This window comes from Mycteria americana, chromosome 7, assembly GCF_035582795.1.
Source record: "Mycteria americana isolate JAX WOST 10 ecotype Jacksonville Zoo and Gardens chromosome 7, USCA_MyAme_1.0, whole genome shotgun sequence".
Taxonomy (NCBI): domain Eukaryota; kingdom Metazoa; phylum Chordata; class Aves; order Ciconiiformes; family Ciconiidae; genus Mycteria; species Mycteria americana.
Genome location: NC_134371.1, coordinates 47371736 through 47391858, shown reverse-complemented (window position 1 = coordinate 47391858; position 20123 = coordinate 47371736). Strand labels below are relative to the sequence as shown.

The 20123-nt window shown below is 37.3% G+C and overlaps 2 protein-coding genes across 6 annotated transcripts in view; both read left to right on the top strand.

Moving 5' to 3' along the window:
• Positions 1–12166, top strand: part of RNPC3 (RNA binding region (RNP1, RRM) containing 3) — a 22672-nt gene extending 10506 nt beyond the window's left edge. The window contains exons 10-17 of one of the 5 annotated variants that reach the window (XR_012776558.1): positions 153–314; positions 491–585; positions 665–723; positions 1258–1390; positions 2337–2409; positions 5342–6075; positions 6275–6352; positions 12115–12166. Coding sequence is in view for 1 of the 5 variants with exons in the window: in XM_075508226.1 (XP_075364341.1) it covers positions 153–314; positions 491–585; positions 665–723; positions 1258–1390; positions 2337–2396 (509 nt within the window). In the remaining 4 variants the exon portion in view is untranslated. Of the gene's footprint in view, positions 1–152; positions 315–490; positions 586–664; positions 724–1257; positions 1391–2336; positions 2410–5341; positions 6076–6274; positions 6508–12114 lie in introns of those variants that run through there. The other 4 variants (XR_012776559.1, XR_012776557.1, XR_012776556.1 and 1 more) reach the window with 4 other exon arrangements.
• On the top strand, positions 12161–20123 carry LOC142412651 (pancreatic alpha-amylase-like). Its single transcript, XM_075508227.1, has 10 exons — positions 12161–12330; positions 13900–14046; positions 14337–14534; positions 15906–16136; positions 17047–17180; positions 17269–17391; positions 17505–17604; positions 17816–17937; positions 18047–18172; positions 19374–20123. The coding sequence occupies exons 1-10, from the start codon at positions 12163–12165 to the stop codon at positions 19561–19563; spliced, it is 1539 nt and encodes a 512-aa protein (XP_075364342.1). The 5' UTR covers positions 12161–12162; the 3' UTR covers positions 19564–20123.

Sequence of the window (20123 nt, the reverse complement as noted above, 5' to 3'; positions counted from 1 at the left end):
GGGTTAAGACACATTTCTTTAAGGATGTGTTAAAATTGCTTTACAAAGTCTACTATATTAAAATGTTACTGAAGGAGTATACTTTTTTGCTTGCTGTTGATCCTCTTGTGAATAAACATACAAACCACTTATATCATGTGTTGAAATTTCAGACCTTTATGCATCCACAGAAGAAATCAATAATACAGGCTTTGGAAGGATTTTCCCAGCTCCTAGCTCAAATGATAAAATGGAAACTGAAGAGGAGGATGATGAAATACCATCAGAATTTATTTCTAGAAGGGATCTAGAAAAAAACAAACTTTCTAGAGAAGGTATAACTGTGAGAATAAATTATCTAATAACAGCTATTTGATTTGTTGCAATGAATAGTTTAAATAAGTATTTCCTTTATTAATTGATCATATATTAAATTTAGTTATTTTATACTCGAGTAAAAATACAAAGTAAGTAAATGAGCTGAAACACTGTCTGTTTTTCTGTCTTCAAGAGATGGAAAAATTTTCTGTTTTCAAAAACTATGAGCCAGGTGATCCAAATTGCAGGATATATGTGAAGAATTTAGCTAAACAAGTTCAAGAAAAGGTAGGTAAACAAGCAAATTAAATATTTAACAAAAGGGCTTTTTATCAGCTTTCCTCTTATACCTGCCCTTTAATTTCAGGATCTCAAGTTCATTTTTGGAAGATACGTTGACTTCCAGTCAGAAGTGGAACGAAATATGTAAGTTAATTTGGTACTTGGTTAAAATTAAGCCTGTTATGTTAACTTCTATAATACTGGTGAAAATTGTGATTTAAAAACTAGTCATCTTTACTTTTTTCTTTCTGCTTCTGTAGAAAGAAAAAATGCATTTCGTCTGAAAATCTTCATTTATCACAAGTGCAGAAATAGAAATTTTTTTGAACAGTGTCTGAAGACCCTGCTATTTTGCCCTTATATTTTCGTTACCAAATTTACTGTTTATTGGCTGAGTGACACAGATAAACAGTTTGGATGATTGTGTATGTCTGATCACTTTGCATATGTCATATTTACTACAGTTGCACACCAATTTGCCATCCTGCAGTCTAATGTCACTTTTTACTAAATGGCTCCCCCAGGCAAAATGGTCTCCAATGATATAATTCGTGCTTGTAGGCTCTGCTCCCATTTCTGCTATTTGTCCAACTTGAAGCATGAGAATTATACTTGTACTGTGAAATATGAAAGTGTGGTTAAACATTAGTAATTCCCAATTCTCAATTTTGCCTCTAGGTTTGATATACGTTTGATGAAAGAAGGCCGTATGAAGGGACAGGCTTTCATTGGACTTCCTAATGAAAAAGCAGCTGCTAAAGCTTTAAAAGAAGCAAATGGATATGTCTTATTTGAAAAACCCATGGTGGTTGTATCTTTTTCTTCAAACATTTACATTATATTCTTTGTCTGTCAATCTCTAGTTTTGTCATAGTGTTCTACTTATTAGAAATCTATGGAAAGAGGAAATGCTTTAAGAAAACCAGGCAGCATAGCATAGTGTACTATTGTTTTATGATAACTGAAAAATATATAGAGGCACCTCTTCTGAAATAGGAAAGTAAATGTGCTTTATTTAAGACAATAAAATTGTCTTCTCTGGTCTTAGCTCTTTGATCCTGCAAACACAATACAAAAGATAATTTAGCTTGTATGACCATTGTATTTAAATTAAGTAGGCTTTTTGACTTGGTTAAGCCTGTGTTTACAGAATTAGGAACATAGAGACTACTGACCCTGACAGGAACATTTCTTTATGTAGACTGCTTCTCCAGCTGGAACTGTCAGTTACTTTTTGGGCCTGTGTAACATGTTAGGATTTCTACACTGTTTGATTGCATTGCCCTGTTTTTTGTCTATAAGTCCTTTCTTATTTTTCACTTAAATGTTTCATAGTTTATTTCCTTTTCTTTGTGCTCTTGCTCACCCCAACCTCTGTTCCTTTTAGCTTTTTTCCTTCCCAAATACCTACTGAGACATCAGAGTTACAGAATTAACATGCTGGGATGGAGGATTGTAAATATCAAGCATTTATCTTGCTGTAGTTACTCTGTTTACACCTAACCCGTTCCCGGTTATTTACTTAGTATTGTAAGCTCTTGGAAAGGCTCTCTTAAAATTTTTTTGTACTGCAGATCAGTGAGGTTCTAATCTTTGACTAATAGACACTATTGTTATAATATTTAATACTGTAGTAGAACTGATTCACAGATAAAGGCCACTTTTTAAGATATCTTTTGCTGAAATAATGCTGCTTTTTTGCTTCTTGATTGGCTTCTGTTTATCATTGACACTTGTAGTCCTTAACAGAATCTCAGCAATTTGCTCGTTCAGCTAGGCCAAAACAGGATGCCAATGAAGGGAAAAGAAAAAAGTAGAACACTGCACAAGGTATGGATTCTCTGCCTGAAAATAAAAATAAAGAAATAGGCTGGGCTTTTTCATTCATTTGTTGTGTTAGGGGTTTTTTTGTTTGTTTTTATTTATCTTTTTAATGGCTTCTTTAGGAATAGTGGTGGTGGAGGGGCAATGTTCCATACAATTTTCTTTTCTTAAATGTGCACTTATATCAGAAAACCAGAATGCAAGGTATATAGTTGGTGTAAATTTAAAATGTTGCTTCTTCCTCTGTTTAGAAACTCAGAGACTGCCATTTCCCTAATCCTGATATCCTAGGGTAGTTGTCAGTTTTTCTAATCCTTAATCTGGGGAGCTAAGGAGAATAATTCTGTGGAATCAGACCACTTACCTTTTAGTAATCTTCTGGGGTTTTGGCTTTGAAAAGAGTTCCCTCTCTTCTCCTTCGCTTCCATCCCTGCCATTGTAAAGTGGTCCTGAAGAAGTTTTCAGCAATAAACTCACTTCTGCTAGCTCTGTAAAGGACCTTTGGCTTTGCTAACTTTGGAAAATGAGATCTTAGTGCTGTTGCAGCATCCTTTAAACTAGTCTGATTTAGGGAAGGTTATTGTGTCAGAAAGTGCTACATAATGTTGCATTGACCAAGGCTTCCTTTGTTGTGGGATGCATAGGTCCAGATTTTTGGCATTATTGTCTAAACCTGATGGGAAAGTAACTTTTAGCAGAAAGTAATCACTATTTAACTTTATTTCCTATCATATAGCTTTACTTCACTAGTGCTTACTCTTAAGTATTTGCTTTATATAAGAGTTAACTCAAGCAAAATCAGCTCTAATTTAACTTTGAGGGGTTTCATGGCCTAAAAACATTTGAGTAGTGAACTGTCTCAAATTAGCATGTGATGTAACTGGTGCAAGAATTAGAAGCACTTATTGCTCAATCTGCACCCTCTGATAGATCAGCTAGCTCAAATTTAAAGGGCATTTAACTTAATTACAGATTACAGCTGGGAATCACTCTGGTTATGCCTCCACCTAAAACCAAATGAACTCAAAGCTTAGGCTGAATGCTTCTGAAACATTCTACTTAATCCATGATGTGTTTTTAATCTCGATGTTTTGATCATTGTTACTTTGCAAAAAAACCCAGAAGTTTGAAATAAAGGATGTGAACAGCTGTTTTGGATTTTTAAAAATTGGAGACCCTGCAGTATAGTGGTTGTGAGGGTAGTATTTCTATTTATAACAGTTATTTCAATTGTAGGTTTCTTGTTCTGTCACTTGTCTAAGGATTTTTTCATCAGATTATATTTGAGCTTGGTTCCTTCATTTCTGAGGTGCTATTTGGTCTTACCAGTTCCTATTTTGAGTTACTGATTTGTGGTTTGCAAAATCTGTATTTTATTTTATCAAATTAAAGATCACTTTTACAGGCTGCTTCTGTATTGGTCACTGAAAAGAGACAAATGAGCCTTGGCTAAAGTATTCTATTAGGAACAGTGGTTTATGGGAATGTTTCAGTCTTGTTTCTTACTCCTTACTTGTTAGAAAAAAACCTTGTGTTTATATTATTTTATCCAGTGTCTAATAAGTAGAAAATTACTAACATTTCTTTAAATGCAAAAAAGAAACTTGGAAGTGTTTTAGCTGTTGGAAAGCCTTATAAATGAAGTCTGAACACTTTTATTCTTCTAGGAATTCCATGTCTTTCCAACTAATTTTGTACACTAAAACTAATTCTGACTTCACTAAACAGGCTAAATAATACTTGAATTACATAAAGAAAATAACGAGGTGCTTATTTGGTTATTAATCATGTTGATGGTCAACTCAGAAGCTTTTTTTAGAGTGAGCAAACACGTACTTATGCAAGACTTATTTGTGCACCTGAAACTCTTACATGAGTTCCCTTGGTGTCATTGGTTTAATGTATCATGGGCAGAACTTCTTCCTTACCTTGACCATTTATATGTAAAGATCACTGAATGTGCCATAGACTAATACAGATTTCTAGGGATCCATGAGGTTTAATTAAAAATATTTATTTCACTTCCCAACTAATGATGAAACTGAACCCTATTTCTGCATGACTATGTTTTCCTGTTCCTGCTAGAATATTCTGATGGATGCTGATTTATGATGCAAAATTCCATGATAGAAATCTGAGTCCATAAGAAAGAACAGTGTCAGAATCTCATTTGAAAAATAAATATGCATGTAAACAAGTTTATGCAAACATTTGAGGGACTTCAAATTTGATCTGTATCCTGTGTCTCAATGTTATTGTTCTCTTTTATTTTTTAACAACTAAATTGACATAAGTTAAACTTTTGATTATTTTTAAACAGGAAGAAGCCATGTTAAATTCATGAATGTTATTGCAAATATTTTAATTTTTTTAGTGTTTTCTCTATAAAGGTTTTATCCTTTGTAGAGGAAAATAATACATACGGTTTATAAAAATACTATGTACCTCCTTGCTGGCTGAAATATCTTTTTCTTGATAGACTGGCAAAAATTTCAGTTAGTATTTGGGGTGACTATTTTTTCTGTAGCTAAAATACAACTTTTTGGGAGAAAGGTTATGTAGAAGAAACTGATGTTGAGAGGTCTCCAGCTTCTTCATAGGGAAGAAGTGACTTGAAAGCCTGCATTGAATGGAAACATGATTGGGTTTTGGACCTGATGGAAAAAGTGAGTCTCTAAAATGGCAAAGACTTGAAGGAGAATTAATGAGACAGAAAAATCTGGTGTTGTCCTGGTAGTTCAAGTTATCAAAAAATGTATTTACTTTTGAATATGGAGTTTAGTGTTGGTGGACTCATCAGCCCTCATTAAATCTCATAAGGGGTCAAACTGTATTTTATCAGAGAGGCATATTTGCTTTTGATAGGTAGCATAAAGTTATGTGTATGCAATACTGAGAATCAAGTAAAATTAAACCACATTCTGCTGTTCTTCTTTAGAAACATTCCTGCGTAAATACTGCAGTAATACTGTCATGCAGAGTGTATCCTTTCTTGTTGTATCCTTTTTTGTGCAATGTTTCCCGTAGCACTCAACTACATCTAAGTTTTTGTATAGAGTAGGTGTGGGGAGGAGTTTACATGGTTTAGAGCTTGAACTAATCTGGTAATTTTAAAAGAAAAGGGCACTTTTTCAGGGGAAAAAGAAAATCAATGAGTTGTCTGTGTTGCGTGAATAGACACAATGAAGGTTTCTAGTCTTAAAAGGTGGCCTCCACCTTCTTCCTCAAAGGTCATATAACTTGCTAATTTGTGGTCCAATTCCTTAGCTTGTATGAGCTAGAAGTGTTCCACTGATGTGCGTGGAGCTGTGCTGAGCTAACACAGAGGGTGTCTGCTTGGTTTTTCTTTAAATAAATATAATAATAATAATACATTGGTTAAAATATGTTGCAGAGCAATTCTTAATAATATTAAAGAGTTGACCAGTATTTTAGATCATTTGATGATTACTGTTGTCCTGATATAAGAAACAATCGGTAGTTGACTTAGTCTGTACATTCCTTACTTTTTCTTTTTTGAATAGAGAAGAAAATCTAACAATATCTTGCAATGAAGTATTTGGAGTTGAACTATTAACCAACTATTCATCGCTGCTACATTTTTGTTGGTTTTTTTTTTAGATTGTTCTCTGCACTGAGGTAGTGTTGTTGTCAGTGACTTACATTTTTCTTGTGGGTTTCATATTACATTATTGTTTAACTTACTGTAATATAAAATTAATACAGCCTGTATCTATTAAGTCAGATTTTTTTCAGATATTCAGCACTTTTCTAAATACTAAGCATCTTTCCATTTAGTTGACAAAAGAAAGCACAACACTACTATCTTCTGTTTGGTCTTACTTTTTAACATGCCTTTGTGATGTTCCAGGTCCCTTTTGTGTTCCATCTCTTTCAAGTATTTTCAAGCTGAGGGAAGAAGCAGTGTAATCATCGGGACTCTTGAACTGTGCGTAGTAGCATTTCTAAAGTATTTAAGGCAGAGTATAAGTTTTCTCATCTTAAAGATTCCAGACATCTTTAAACTGTCACAAGACTTACATGATGATAAATGTACGTTAGCTTGCTTGTGAAATCTCTAATAAATTATTTCCTTTCTCTTCATTTTGCCCATTTTGCCTTTTTCTCTCCATTTTGGCTTTTGTTTTGTTGTGGGGTTTGGGAGCAGGAAGGAGGAGGAAGACACTTTTTTTAAAGGTAAACAATCCAATTGTAATTGTGCAGCATGTTCTAGATGATTCAGAGTGTATATTCATATGCACCACAGTGAATTCTTTCCTCCTTGAGTGTGATGTTTAGCTGTTAGTGTGTCAGGGTAAAAAGATAAGAAAATCTAAGGATAATCTTATTTTAGCGTAAATCTTTTTCTTGTCTTTGAGACTAAGCAGGACTAGTGCACTGGCATGAATTTGTACTGTGAAATTAGGCACTGTTTTTTCCTCAGTAATTAACTTTTATTGTTCATCCACATCTTGAAAAATACCATTAGTGAGACTAAACTCATTAAAACAAGAGTAGCAGTTAAAACAGTGTTAAACCAGCGTAGGTGTGGTCCTTGCCCTGTTGAACTGTGTTTAATAAAAATCAGTGCTGTGGAGGTCACATAGTAAGATTTGTTACATGCAAGGAAGATTAGCATAACTTTCTAAAATCACATGGGAAACATTGCAATGCCATTTACTTGGCAAGAGGGTTCAATGGATTTAAGGAGAAAATTACTCCATAAAATAGTAATTCATAGTTGATGGTGTGGTAACAGGCTGGTGTAAAGACTTTTGTTTTATCATCATTCCAGCTGCAAACAGTCTAAATCGCTAGTATTGATTGCTGGACCAAAATAAGTGTATCTTTGCTGGTTTTTCGATATGAACTGGCTTAGCAGATTACTTTTAAAATGCTTTTACTGGAATTCTTATTAGCTTATTTGCTGTGTTCCCATGTGGACTGTGTAGCTGTTCGTTAGTTTATCTTGCCTGTATTTGGAGTAGTAGGCCAGGAAAAATACACTGAGAGAGGAAGTTTTATGAGAACCTCTGAATGGTTTATGATGCTTAAAAGAGAGAAAAAAGTGGCTTAAAAAAAAAAAAATGTTGAGTGTTCTGTGACCATTCCACTATGAATAAAGCTAAGCTGTGTTCTTGGTGGGGTTATATTATTAAAGAACAAATAAAACACACTTCCCACTGTCCTATACTGATAATCTATCAAGGAAACTTCTGCAATCCAGTTGAGAGAACTTTTTTTAAGGTCAGAAGGCAAAACTTTCATTCCCTTAAATCAGTTGGGTTTTTGTATACCCATTTCTGCTGGGGTTTTTTTTTTGTTTGGATTTTTTTTTTTCTTTCCCTCGGAATGTCTGTTCTGTTTGATCTGATATTTCAGGTCAAATGACCTCTATTTTTTTTAACGAGTCATTAGGGCTGGCTTCCAAGTTCCCACATAAGCAGTGAATGCAGGCTTATTTCACAATATTTCTTCATTGGCTAATGGCATATAGACACAGCAACATTTCTTATTTAATTAAATTTTGAATATACTCATACCACTATAACTTTGAAGGTGAGGCTGACTCAGATAATGTAATAATAATGAATTTTACTGTAGTGCTCTTGTATAAATTGACTCCTTGATACGACAAAGACTTTGTGATAGCAGAGGCTAAATTAGATTTATTTTCTATATATAAATGTGAGTTGTATGCCTGGTCAGAATTTTCTTTGAAAGCCAAATTCAGAAGGTCATTCTAATATGCTTTTAATTCTAGAGAGATGGATTTTAAAAAAGCATGCACATTTCTCCAGTGTCCTCAATGTGAGCTTGATATATAAGGATCATCTTCAGTTCCAGTCTTCTGGGTGTTTTTTCCTCAAAAACTTCGAATTTTAAGGACTTCACTATATGGTAGCGAAAAAAAATTTTGGGGTTGAGAAGGTAAAAATAATGTCGTCTGCAAAGTGGAGTTCACGTGCATTCCGAAATGAACAGTTTCTAGCTAAATTATCCTTATGACAATAGTAACTTGGGAAATTCGCTAAGATGTTTCACATGTTACATAGTTTGCATCTTTGTTATCCCTTTGTATCTTTGGAAGTTGACAGCTAAGAGAGGACCTAATGGCAAACTGAGAATCACTCTTCCTTTATTATTTTCTAGAACATTTCCAACTGCTTCCAGTTTTTTTCCTTAAATGTAACTTCCTACTTGATACAAGACTGAAGAGAACACATTTGCCATTGTAAATACTTTGGTTTCCTTAAGTAGCTTATGTTGCTGCTGTTTCTATTGTAGGACAAACACCTGAGTCCTGTGACTCCTACCTGAGTCTTTTACTCCAGCCTAGCAAGCAGCTTCTGGCATGAGATCCTTTTATGTTATATACAGACAAATATTTACTCCAGTTGTTTTGATTGTTCCCAGAGAAAAGAAACAACATTCTGATAATGACAGGCTCTGTCTGTTACTTGGTATGGCAAAGCCACTGTGTAGCAACATTGAAATAGAAAATGCTAGTTAATCCACTGTAGTCAAAGGGTTCAAAGATGGGAAACCCCAAAAGGGTTCGATGTGGAACCTTTCCTTGTGCTGCTGCATTTTTAGTCTATATCTGGATGGAGACACTTTGCAAAGCTTTGATTCGGTTTATTGCACATAAAAAGGTATATAATAGAGGAAACATGCAATATGTCCTAATGCCCATGTTGAGTTACAAGTACAGAACCAAGTTATTAAAATACTGCATTAAAAGCCCAACTAAGTAAATTTTCAAAGCAGTGAAGTAGAATAACAGCAAGGTGGTGCTATACTCAAAGACAAAAATACTTTAAAAAAAAAAGTGTATATGCAGAGAGATTTCCTTTCTCAAAGCTCGAGGACAAATATATTCCATATCTGGATATATACTTGAATCACCATAATCACGTGTAATACAGAGCTTTTAGATAAACCAGTTTATTTTACCACGTAACCGTTTCTCACTGGCGAACCTGGCGAGGGGCTGGAGCTGGCTTCCGCGGGCGCGGCGGGCGGCAGAGCTGGCGGGCGGGGCTGCGGCGGGCGGGGCTGCGGCGGCCGCCCCGCCCCCGCTCCCCGGCGGAAGGGGCTGGGCTCCCGTCGCTCCTGCCCCGGCGGCGGGCGCGATGGTGGTGGTGGAGTCCGCTGAAAATGACACAGGCGAGCCCCGAAATGTACGTATGCAGTTCTGCTTCTTGCTGTCGGTATGTTTGTTGTCCGTGTGCGCTGAAGAGGCGCGGCAGGACTTGTGGTCGGTAGAGCCGCTCCTGACGAGAGTTGTGCAAGGGGCAGTGCTGTGTGTCTGAAGGAGGTGCCGAAGCGGAGTTGCTTCGTCTGTATGAAGCCTGCAGCTGCTGAGGGAAGTTTTGTGAGGAGTGACTAGAAGTTCACATGGAAACTACTTTCTTGTAACAGCCTTTAACATCGGAAGCTTCAGCAGGCCTGCATCAAACCTCTCGCAAATTTAAATATTGTTGCTAGTATTTTGGAGATAGCAGCTGAGTTTCATACCACAGACTTTAACCCAGCAGAAGACACGCGGACCTGAGTTCTCAGGTCGTCCAAGACAGCAACAGCGTTCTTCAGAAACAATTCTCTCACGTTCTTTGAATTGCAATCAGTTGTGCTCTCTTTTCTTCTGTAGAGGAATACAGGCCTCTTACTTTTTTCCAAGTTTCAAAAGCGTTTTGAAGCTAGAGCCTTCAGAGTGTCTTGGGGATTTCAACATCTCCATTCTCTTATCATTGCTTGTACTGAAGCCAGAGCAGCTGTAAACCTGTTTCAAAGAAATGAAAAACTACATTGAGTTTTCTCTTCAAGCACTAGACCTTGGAGCTGATTGGGTCAAAATATATTATTCTTACTGCTTTGTGTAATTTACTGCTTTGTGTACTTACTGCTGTAAGTAAAAATTGCCGATCTGATAAATGGCTTCTCTCATCAGAGAAGATTGAACTTTCTTAGCTTGTTTTCTGTTAAGGTATGTTCTTCCTATCAGGGCAAAGCAGCACTCTTTCAGGAAAACGGAAGCACACAGAACAACCGCTTATGGCTGAAACTTATCTGTATACTCTACCGAGGATCTTCAAGTAAATAATTTCATTAAAATTATTTTGTTCACAAGCAGAAAAACAAGCTAAATTTACCAAATGATTCATTCTAAATAACTCTGGCTTCGTGTGAAGTACAGTGACAGCTGATAGCAACAGGCTCTGGAAGGCAGGTTCTACACTGTATAAACTGGCATATTTTGTGCTTGAATTTGCTCCAAAGAATGCAGCTCTGCTGACTGAGAGATATGGATCATCTTTTCATTGAAATAAAAATGAGGGTCGTTTTGTAGAAATCATGTAAGCTTTTATATAAACTTTTTTTTGGGTATCTGTATCATAGCAGGTTGGAGTTTTCAGCAGTGCATTCCCAAATGTGTATTATATCAGGAAAGGGTGCAGCTTTCTTTCATGTAGCGAACCTGAAGACGCTTGTGTTCATGTTTAAACCTTCACTGAAGTGTTTGGTGTCCCCTATGACAGCATCCAGGAATTGCCTTACTCCCTCTTTGCCCTGTGTTGTTTCTGTCTTAAGATAGCTTTTTACAAAGAATAGATACTTAGAGGAAAGTTACAAGATTCTGTGTTTTGTTACTTAAGGGAAGTAGTAGTTCAGCCTTTTGTTTGGCTGAGCTCCTTCTAGGACTTCTTTGTATCTCAGACTCTCTAAATCAACTTCTAAACATGCAGAGTGCAAAATGAGATCCTAAATAGTGTAATGTAAACCTTGATAGTTGTTTCACTTCTGTTTGTTGTAAGTTGTATCTCTCTCTAGATGAGAAAAAGGAGAGGTAATTTTATAGGCTTGTCATCTGTGTTCGTATGTAAGTAAATACAAATACGATATGAATTGGGAAGTATAGTTCTTAGCCTAGCTTATCAGAAGGTAACGCAGCTGGTTTTCCTCCTCTGGAAGGCTCCTTCAGTGCATTTGCAGAACTGTGTACCTGGGCACTGAGAAGGAGACTTGGCTACGGAGCTTCACAGCACTTCTAACCTCTGCATGCCATTGCCCTGTGTTCTCTGGAAGAAGAATATCTCTGCACAAATTGTACAGGTGTACACAGATTAAACATTTAGTGTTTCTGGTTTTGAGTCAGTACAGAAGTGACTATATCTGAGAGATCTTCCAAGGTTAGGGCTGTTGTTTGAATGATAGATATCGTGCATATCATGAATGACACACTCACATATGTTAGACCTCCAAAATATCTGGGGTTTCGTGGCGACTCATGATACGAAACATGCTGCTTCTCCAAGGCCTTGTCTAAATATGCACAAGTCATAGTAACACAGATTGAAAAAAAGATGCCTCTCAAGGATAAATAGGAATGTAAAGTATTATACATTAAAATGAGAAATTAAATGTCCATTTCAGTCTATATAAATACTCCTTTGCTTTTTGGGGTTGTTTTTGGCTTTATACTAATAAAAGTACAGCTTTTGCACACTGGAGACAGCCTGTATTAGACAACATCTGAATTTTAACTTCAGAAAAACAAAGTTACCGTTATATGAGGGGTTGATATAGCTTGGATAGAATCCAATTCTCAAACAAAATGACAATCAAGTAAAGTTAAATAAACATGATACTGGATGGGCATTTACTTTTAAATGTGTATTTTGTAATGTGTACTTTATCCTCTTGCAGGAACACAAATAGACAGTAAGAAGAGAGCAACTGATCACAGAGCACAGGATGGGTATCTATTTTCTTCTGTTAATTATAGGGTTTTGCTGGGCACAGTACAACCCTAATACTCTCTCTGGGAGGACATCTATTGTACATCTCTTTGAGTGGCGCTGGGTGGATATTGCTCTTGAGTGTGAACGCTATTTAGCTCCTAATGGATTTGGAGGAGTTCAGGTATGTTTGTTCCTATCAGTAGGTACTAAAATTGCTACATAGGTGATAATTTTTTTCTTCAGAGAAAATGTTCAATTCACCAAAGGACAGGTACTGAAAATGAAAAATAGAAATTGGTAATGGAAGTAGTAAATGCTGACAAATATATTCTTCAGCCATCATCACGTAAGCGTGAATTTATTTCATCGCTCCAAAGTGCATGTTTTGCGCTCTGTGCTATTACATTTAGATGAATTAGAATTGCATATCACTGGCTAAATCTTTTTTTTATTGCTGTGAAGAGTAACTTATGTTTATCTGCTTGATATTATTTAAATCAAGGGAAGCTCTTAAGAGCTAGATAAACATAAAATGAAACTATGACTGAAAAAAGGTCTTCCAGAGAGAATACCAAATTGCTGAAGGTTTTAAATAAATAAATATAAAAGGCTGCTAATTGTGTTCACCCAAACTGGCAAGTTTCTCTCTGTAAAGCCTAGTGTCAGAGTAAGCCATTAAGAGACCCTTCTTTGCAGGAACCTGGGGTGAACAGGCAGAAATGAACTGAACACTGGTTCTGGTGGAGGTGTGTCTCTGTGAATCTGTTCCGTCTGAACAACAGACGCGTGTTCCCGTGGAACCAGTAGTGTTAGTAGGTGGAGTAGTATGGCTGGAGAGCAGTCACCTGTTAAATTATTTCAGTTTGTTTGTCAGATTGCTCAGGAAAAACTGGTGAGAGAAGTCTGCCTGTCTCTTGTAGCCCAGGAGTTTGCAAGTTGGCCTGAGCAAGAACTTTCCCATAATTTTCAAATAATACATCTTTTCTTTGCAACCTTCTTTCCAGGCACACAGGTCTGATTGATTTTAAACTGATTTCGTAGACTATGGTATACGCTTGGATATCTTTTTAATCCATGCTCTGACAGAGTCTGAGAAAGAAAGTTTTTTCAGATGCAGACTTGCTGAGCTGGTCACACAGGAGTGGCAGCTAAGTAGGCTGCAGCCGAGGGATCTTTGTGAGAAATGGTGTGATCGGGTGGTTATGCCTAGACACTTGGAGGTAGCAGCAAAAGATTGTTGCCTGAAAAGTATCCTGGAAAGAGTCTATAAAAGGAAGAGGTATAGCTTATCTGGAAACTGTGACAAGTCTCATGTCAAGAACGCTTTTATCCAGAACATTACAAAAATGAGAAGTCAGATCAATTTTAAGGGCAGGATGTTACGTCAGTTGTTCTGCAGTCAGTTCCTTCCTGGTTCTGGGCTATCTCTATTGACCTAGTCCTTCAGATTTCAGACCCTTCTTTTGATCTTTGAGGCCTGCATTCACAAAGATGATTAGAACACTATGTCCATGGACATAACTTTTATAGTATGTTTCTACCTGCTGAAGGTCCAGGCCTAAGTCTTTTATTTTCAGCCCGCTACAGTGTAAGAAGAGGATACTGATGATCTATGTGGGTTAGGTATTGTGAGCGTCTTCCATTAAAGAGACCTGATTTTCTATTTTTATGTTCTTTCTCTAACAATACTGCGCAAACAAATAAACCATTATCAGTATCCTGTTACCAAGAGACACCATCTTATTCACAGATTTCACCTCCAAATGAAAATGTTATCATTACTGACCCCTGGCAACCATGGTGGGAAAGATACCAGCCCGTCAGCTACAAGCTGTGCACACGATCTGGAAATGAAACTGAATTTAGAGACATGGTGACCAGGTGCAACAATGTTGGAGTAAGTGCTTTGAAAACCTTCTGGTGTTAACAATGCAAGGATATAGACAACCGATAATTTAGAAGAGAAGGCATGGTAGCACTGGAGTGAAGATGGGGTTTTTTTCTGCCTACCTGTTGAGATGCATGTTATATCACCATTGCTATATGTTAATAAGAGAGAAATATTTTAAATAATTGCAAGCAAGCAGAAATAGGGGGATAGGGCAGGAGGTAAGAGAGAGAGAATGTTAATTACCGGTGCCGTGGGAAGTAGCTTTCTCAAATTGAAATGTGAATACTGTTCTCTAGGTACATATTTATGTGGATGCGGTAATCAACCATATGTGCGGAGCTAATGCTGGTGCTGGCAACCATGCTACTTGTGGAAGCTATTTCAATGCAAAGACTGAAGATTTTCCAGCTGTGCCATATTCTGGCTGGGACTTTAATGATGGTAAATGTAAATCTAGAAGTGGAGACATTGAGAATTATCATGATATATCTCAGGTAAACCTAGAACTATAAATATATTTTTCACGTACATCCGTTCCTGTGCCGTGGTTTCTTTGTTCCCCTTTACTATCAGACATTTTTTAAAAACAAAACAAAACAAAAACCTTCATGGAAAACCATCCAAATTGATAACAGAGGTTAGCATTGCTATTGGGAACATTACTTCTTAAAGGGATAGCTCTACTTGAGCCAATGGCTCAATTTCAGATTTAGACAAATGTGCTTAGGTACTTTATAAAGACAGTTTTAAAGCTCAAAAAATCTATTTAGGGATTATCTTGTGTGGGGTTTTTGTGTTTTAAAAAAAAAAGTAAGAGTTATGTTTTGCCTTTTATTGCAATTTAGAAGTTTTCTTTGGTCTCAGTTTCAGAAGAGAGAGATTAGGATTTCATAAAGAAAAATACTAATGCTAAAATCTTGAGAATCAACCTTCTGTTTAGAGATTTCTCTTCCTAGGAGCCCATCTGTTCCTCTATATCAGATTACGAGGTCAGGACTTTAAAACTACCACAGAATGAAAAATTATTCTATAAAGATAAATACCTATCTTTTTTGAATAATGTCTTATGGCCTTTCAAATGCATTTGATCTTTCCTGAATCTAAGTTGAGGGGAGAGGGGTTTTGGAGAAATGGCAGAAGAAGGGGAGACTTTAAATGTCCCTGAATTCTTGAGCAGTTCTAAAGGAGCATCTTTATAGCCAATTCTTTAGTACAGTTTGCAGCATAGGCTGATGCACCTTGCTTTCTCCAGGCAGATGTGCACAGCCATAGAAACCCATCATAAGAGTTATTAAAAAAAGCATTTCAGTATATTCAGTGTATGTTTAAAGTATTCTTTTGATGAAAATTGATGCCTATCATTTTGTATTTACAGGAAACAAAGGCAAAAAGGGGACAGAAAACAAGAGTTTAGTGTTTCATAAGGCTATAATAACTCAAGATTTTAAAAATATTTAGGAATGAATTTCTAGAAATCTTTCCTACATCAGAGAAGAAATGAGTGCACTTGAAATAGGAACGAATCTGTTCCTTAATACACTGGAGTAAAAATAATTTATCATATTTTTGCCTTATACTTGCATTAAAAATCTGATTATAGATTTAATGTTTTGACTCTCTGTTGTAATCCTTCAGCACCTACAGCTGTGTAAGCTAGGTGAATGCAGACTTCTTAACGCTTCTTCTGTGTAGATGACTGTCCAAGATAACTGTCCAAGGCAAAGATATGCATGGTGAACAATGGCTAGTGAAGGTTTTATTTTGGCATCGTAATGTAGATAACAGAATTCAAAATGTATGTATTTGAACTAAACTACATTTAGTTTATTAGGTGAAAAATGTTTCATTTCAGAATTTTTATATAGGTCCGAGACTGCCGCTTGGTTAGCCTTCTTGATCTGGCCTTGGAGAAGGACTATGTACGCTCCAAAGTTGCTGAGTACATGAACTACCTTATTGATATTGGTGTGGCAGGCTTCCGGATTGATGCTGCCAAGCATATGTGGCCTGGGGATGTGAAGGCCATTTTAGACAAGCTGAAAGATCTAAATACTAAATGGTTTTCTGCAGGAACTAAACCTTTCATATACCAGGAGGTAATTTTTATTTTTGTATATTGTACTTTACAAACATATTTCTTGCAGGCACAGTATAGACTCAGTCCCATACTGGAAGCGATGCTTTGCTTCAGCTGGGCCTGAGCAGCTTTCAGACTCAAGATCTATAGAAATCATCATCAAGATTTAATAACCATAATTTACAAATATCTAATCAGCCCACAAACAGTCATTGACATGCAAAATGCCCCAGTTGTTTTGGACCTTCTGGAACTAGGTAACCTGAAAATTTCACTTGAGATTAAATTTACTGCATCGAAATTACTGTCAAAATTCTGTTGGTTTAAAAAAAGAGATTTTTCACTCCCTGAATTTTAAATTCTGGGTAACAAATTGCAACAGAAGAAATAAATGGTGATCCTGGTCTGAATCTTTGTTTTCCAATGGCATAACCAGTGTTACTTGACATTCCGAATTTGTGTTTTATGTTTGAATAATAAATCCTAAAAAGACCTAAGAAGCAGGTAATTGTTGGTGTCAGTCAGCAGAAGCTAAAGTTGCTAGACACACTTTATTAAATCAGTATATTGCCTGCAAGGTCTAGGGCAAATAATGAAACATTCTTTAGCTACATAGTGAAATGAGGTTGCCCACGTGCTGGAAGCAGAGACGGTGGTGACTAGACTAAATATAAAGTTGGTATGGCCCAAGCCTTAATGATGCAGTAGTGATCAATCAGAGTAAGGAGATTTTGGATGGAGATGGAAAACAAGTTCACAGCTAGGCTGAGATAAAATGAAGAAAATAGCTTTAAATAGAATTTTGCAAGTAAGCCAAATAATATACTTAGCTCAAGTAGTGCCTCTTCCTTAAAACAGTGTCTAGGGCAATGCCTTTTACTTGTTTGTTTTTTTAAGTAGAAAGGAATGCTCTATCTTTCCTGTACCAGGTAATTGACTTGGGCGGAGAGCCGATCAAAGGCAGTGACTACTTTGGAAACGGCCGAGTGACAGAATTCAAATATGGTGCAAAACTGGGGACAGTGATCCGCAAGTGGAACGGAGAAAAGATGGCCTACTTAAAGTAAGGATGAAGATGCTGCGACTTACCCGGGATATGCTGGGATGCGCCAGTTGAGGGAGTAGCTTCAAGTCTTTGTGTTTTTGGCTAGGAACTGGGGAGAAGGCTGGGGCTTTGTGCCTTCCGACAGAGCCCTGGTCTTTGTGGATAATCACGACAACCAGCGGGGGCACGGGGCCGGTGGAGCTTCCATTCTAACCTTCTGGGACGCCCGGTAAGGGATTGCTCTTGCCTGGGTGATGCTTCTTCCTTTTGCTTGTTTGTCTGTTGGTTCCCTGGCACGGTTTCTCTTTCCACGTCTCATTACTTTTTTTGTCTGACAAACAGGCTTTATAAAATGGCAGTTGGTTTCATGCTTGCTCATCCGTATGGGTTCACACGCGTGATGTCAAGTTTTCGCTGGCCAAGATATTTTGTAAATGGACGGGTAAGCTTGTAATGCTGAAGATAACATTCACGGTGAATAAGGATCAGAACAGGGCCAGAGAAGCAGTCCAGTGCATTTAAATTTGTGAAGTGATTTCTCTGTCCCAGGTTGAGTCCAGCAGGTGGGAAGTTGATGCTCCATCTAGCTTTTCTCTACAGATAGACTCCTGCACTTTCAGTAAGAAGTTTTAAAGTTCCCTTTTTAATTACAGGACATCAATGACTGGGTTGGACCACCAAGTAACTCGGATGGATCAACAAAGCCCGTTACAATCAATGCAGACACTACCTGTGGCAACGACTGGGTTTGTGAACATCGCTGGCGTCAAATAAAGTAGGACACTGTGGAGAAAAAATAAGTAAAAGCAGTTGCTTTTGCTTCATGTTCCTCGTGGCTTTAGAGCTCTTGCAGCCACAGTGAGAGCCGTTCCTTGCATTTTCAGGAACATGGTTATCTTCCGTAATGTGGTGGATGGTCAGCCTTTCTCCAACTGGTGGGACAACGGCAGCAATCAAGTAGCTTTTGGTCGTGGTAATAAAGGCTTCATCGTTTTTAATAATGATGACTGGTAAGTAAGAGAGGAATAAATTAGAATTCTTCTAGTTAGCAGAGAAAGCTTTTAAAGTCTTGTAAGCTCAAACAGAGCTTTGTAACAGATGCTTCATCTGTCTTAGTTGTTCACAGTTTAAACATAGTGTTCCCCACTCTACCAGGAGCACTCTTCACTGTCCAAGGTTAGGCCTTTTACTGTGCTCTTGCTATTTCCCAGTTCCTGGAGTTGGCTGTATCACTGAAGAGCATGGTCAGTCAGCAACGTCTGACCATTTATAGAAAGAAGGGAACTTGGCGACTCGGGGATATGGTCCAAAAGTGGCAGTTTTAACAACTGTGTTGCAATCTTGTACGCAAGAGTGAGATGACTTAGGAGACCAGGAGTGTGTCAGATCTATAATAATTAGAAGTAGGTTGGGGTGATGAGCAATTTGAAGGATGTAGTGGTTGAGTTCTTAGCTACCTTTGTCTTCCAGCCTACTGTGCTGTCCATCAGAACAGTTCCTTTTGCACGTCCTGCAAAGACTTGAGAGGGGTTTTATTAGGATTGACATTTTTTTTAGGTTATTTTGATATGTTATTCTAGTGTACCGTTATGTCAGGAATACAATATCTGTGTGGAATCTGGCATTTCTCAAGTACCTTTAAGCTCCTTAAAAAGCAGATTACTAATAGTGACATTTCCAAGAACTTGTAATGGGATAGTCTGAAAAAGCTAACGGGGGTTTGGTAGGGGAAAATGAAAATTGCACTCAAGTGCAATTTGAAGTTCTGGAGTTCAAGTCCTAAAGTTTCTGGAGAGTGAGAAGCTTCCAAGCTTCCCATCATTGCTGGTAAATACTTAAATACTACTATATTAATTAATGTATTTATGTAATTATTTTTTTTCATTGTAAAGGAGCATAATTCCTTGTGATTAGAACCAAATTCCTTTAAGTGCCCAAAATGTAAAAGCTCACATGAAAAATTATCTTAACTAGTGTGTGTTGACCAGCCTTATGATGCCTGAGCACAGCATGAACCTTTGGTGTTTTTCTAGGCTCCTCAGTAGTCCTAGAGTATTGTTATACTGTGGGAGAATAGATTCTGGAGTGTCCAGAGAAGTGCTGCAGAATAACAACTCCAGAATTACCTAACATCTGAGAAGGTCTCAAACATGAGTTGCAAAGCATTTGAGAGTCCAAATAATCCTTATTGCATTTCAATATTTTCCAAAGGTCTTTGAATGTAACTCTGCAGACTGGTCTGCCTGCTGGCACTTACTGCGATGTCATTTCTGGGCAAAAGAAAGGTGACTACTGTACTGCAGTTGAAGTTCATGTTGCTGCTGATGGCATGGCTAATTTCCTGATTAGTAACGAGGATGAAGACCCATTCATTGCAATTCATGTTGACGCTAAATTGTAACCAGATCTGTTGTGCATGTGTCGTTTCTTCTCTTCTGTATTTTTGCTAGTAGCATACAAGGTGGTCTGATTGTCTTGGCTCTCCAGCACCGAATGAACCATGATAGAGCACAGTGTATTAGCTTACATTGACGAAATACCGAGCAGCTGCTATACAGAGACAGGAGCTAGCGGTGCTAGTGCAGATCTGGAACAGGCGGTATATGCCTGTTTGCCTTTCTAATTGCACTTGATTCAGTTAGTCATACTAAAAAATGGAAGCAGAAAATTGAAATGACTTAATTTTAAATTGTGCTGCTCTGTGCATAAGTGGAAATGTAGTTCTCTTTATGGGGAAGGTGGACTGGGAATTAACAGCACGTCTGAAAATCAAGAGCAGACACCTTTGGGCTAAAACATGGTGCAATTCAAGTTGATGCCAAGTTATAACTCAGTTGAAAATGTGTTTCTTCTGTTGGTCTGTACATTTACTGTTTCCCTCATATGCGATTCCCTGGTATTCGAGCATGAATGATTCTCTGTATGTAGTGAATAATAAATGGCAATCAAATTGAAGCGTAA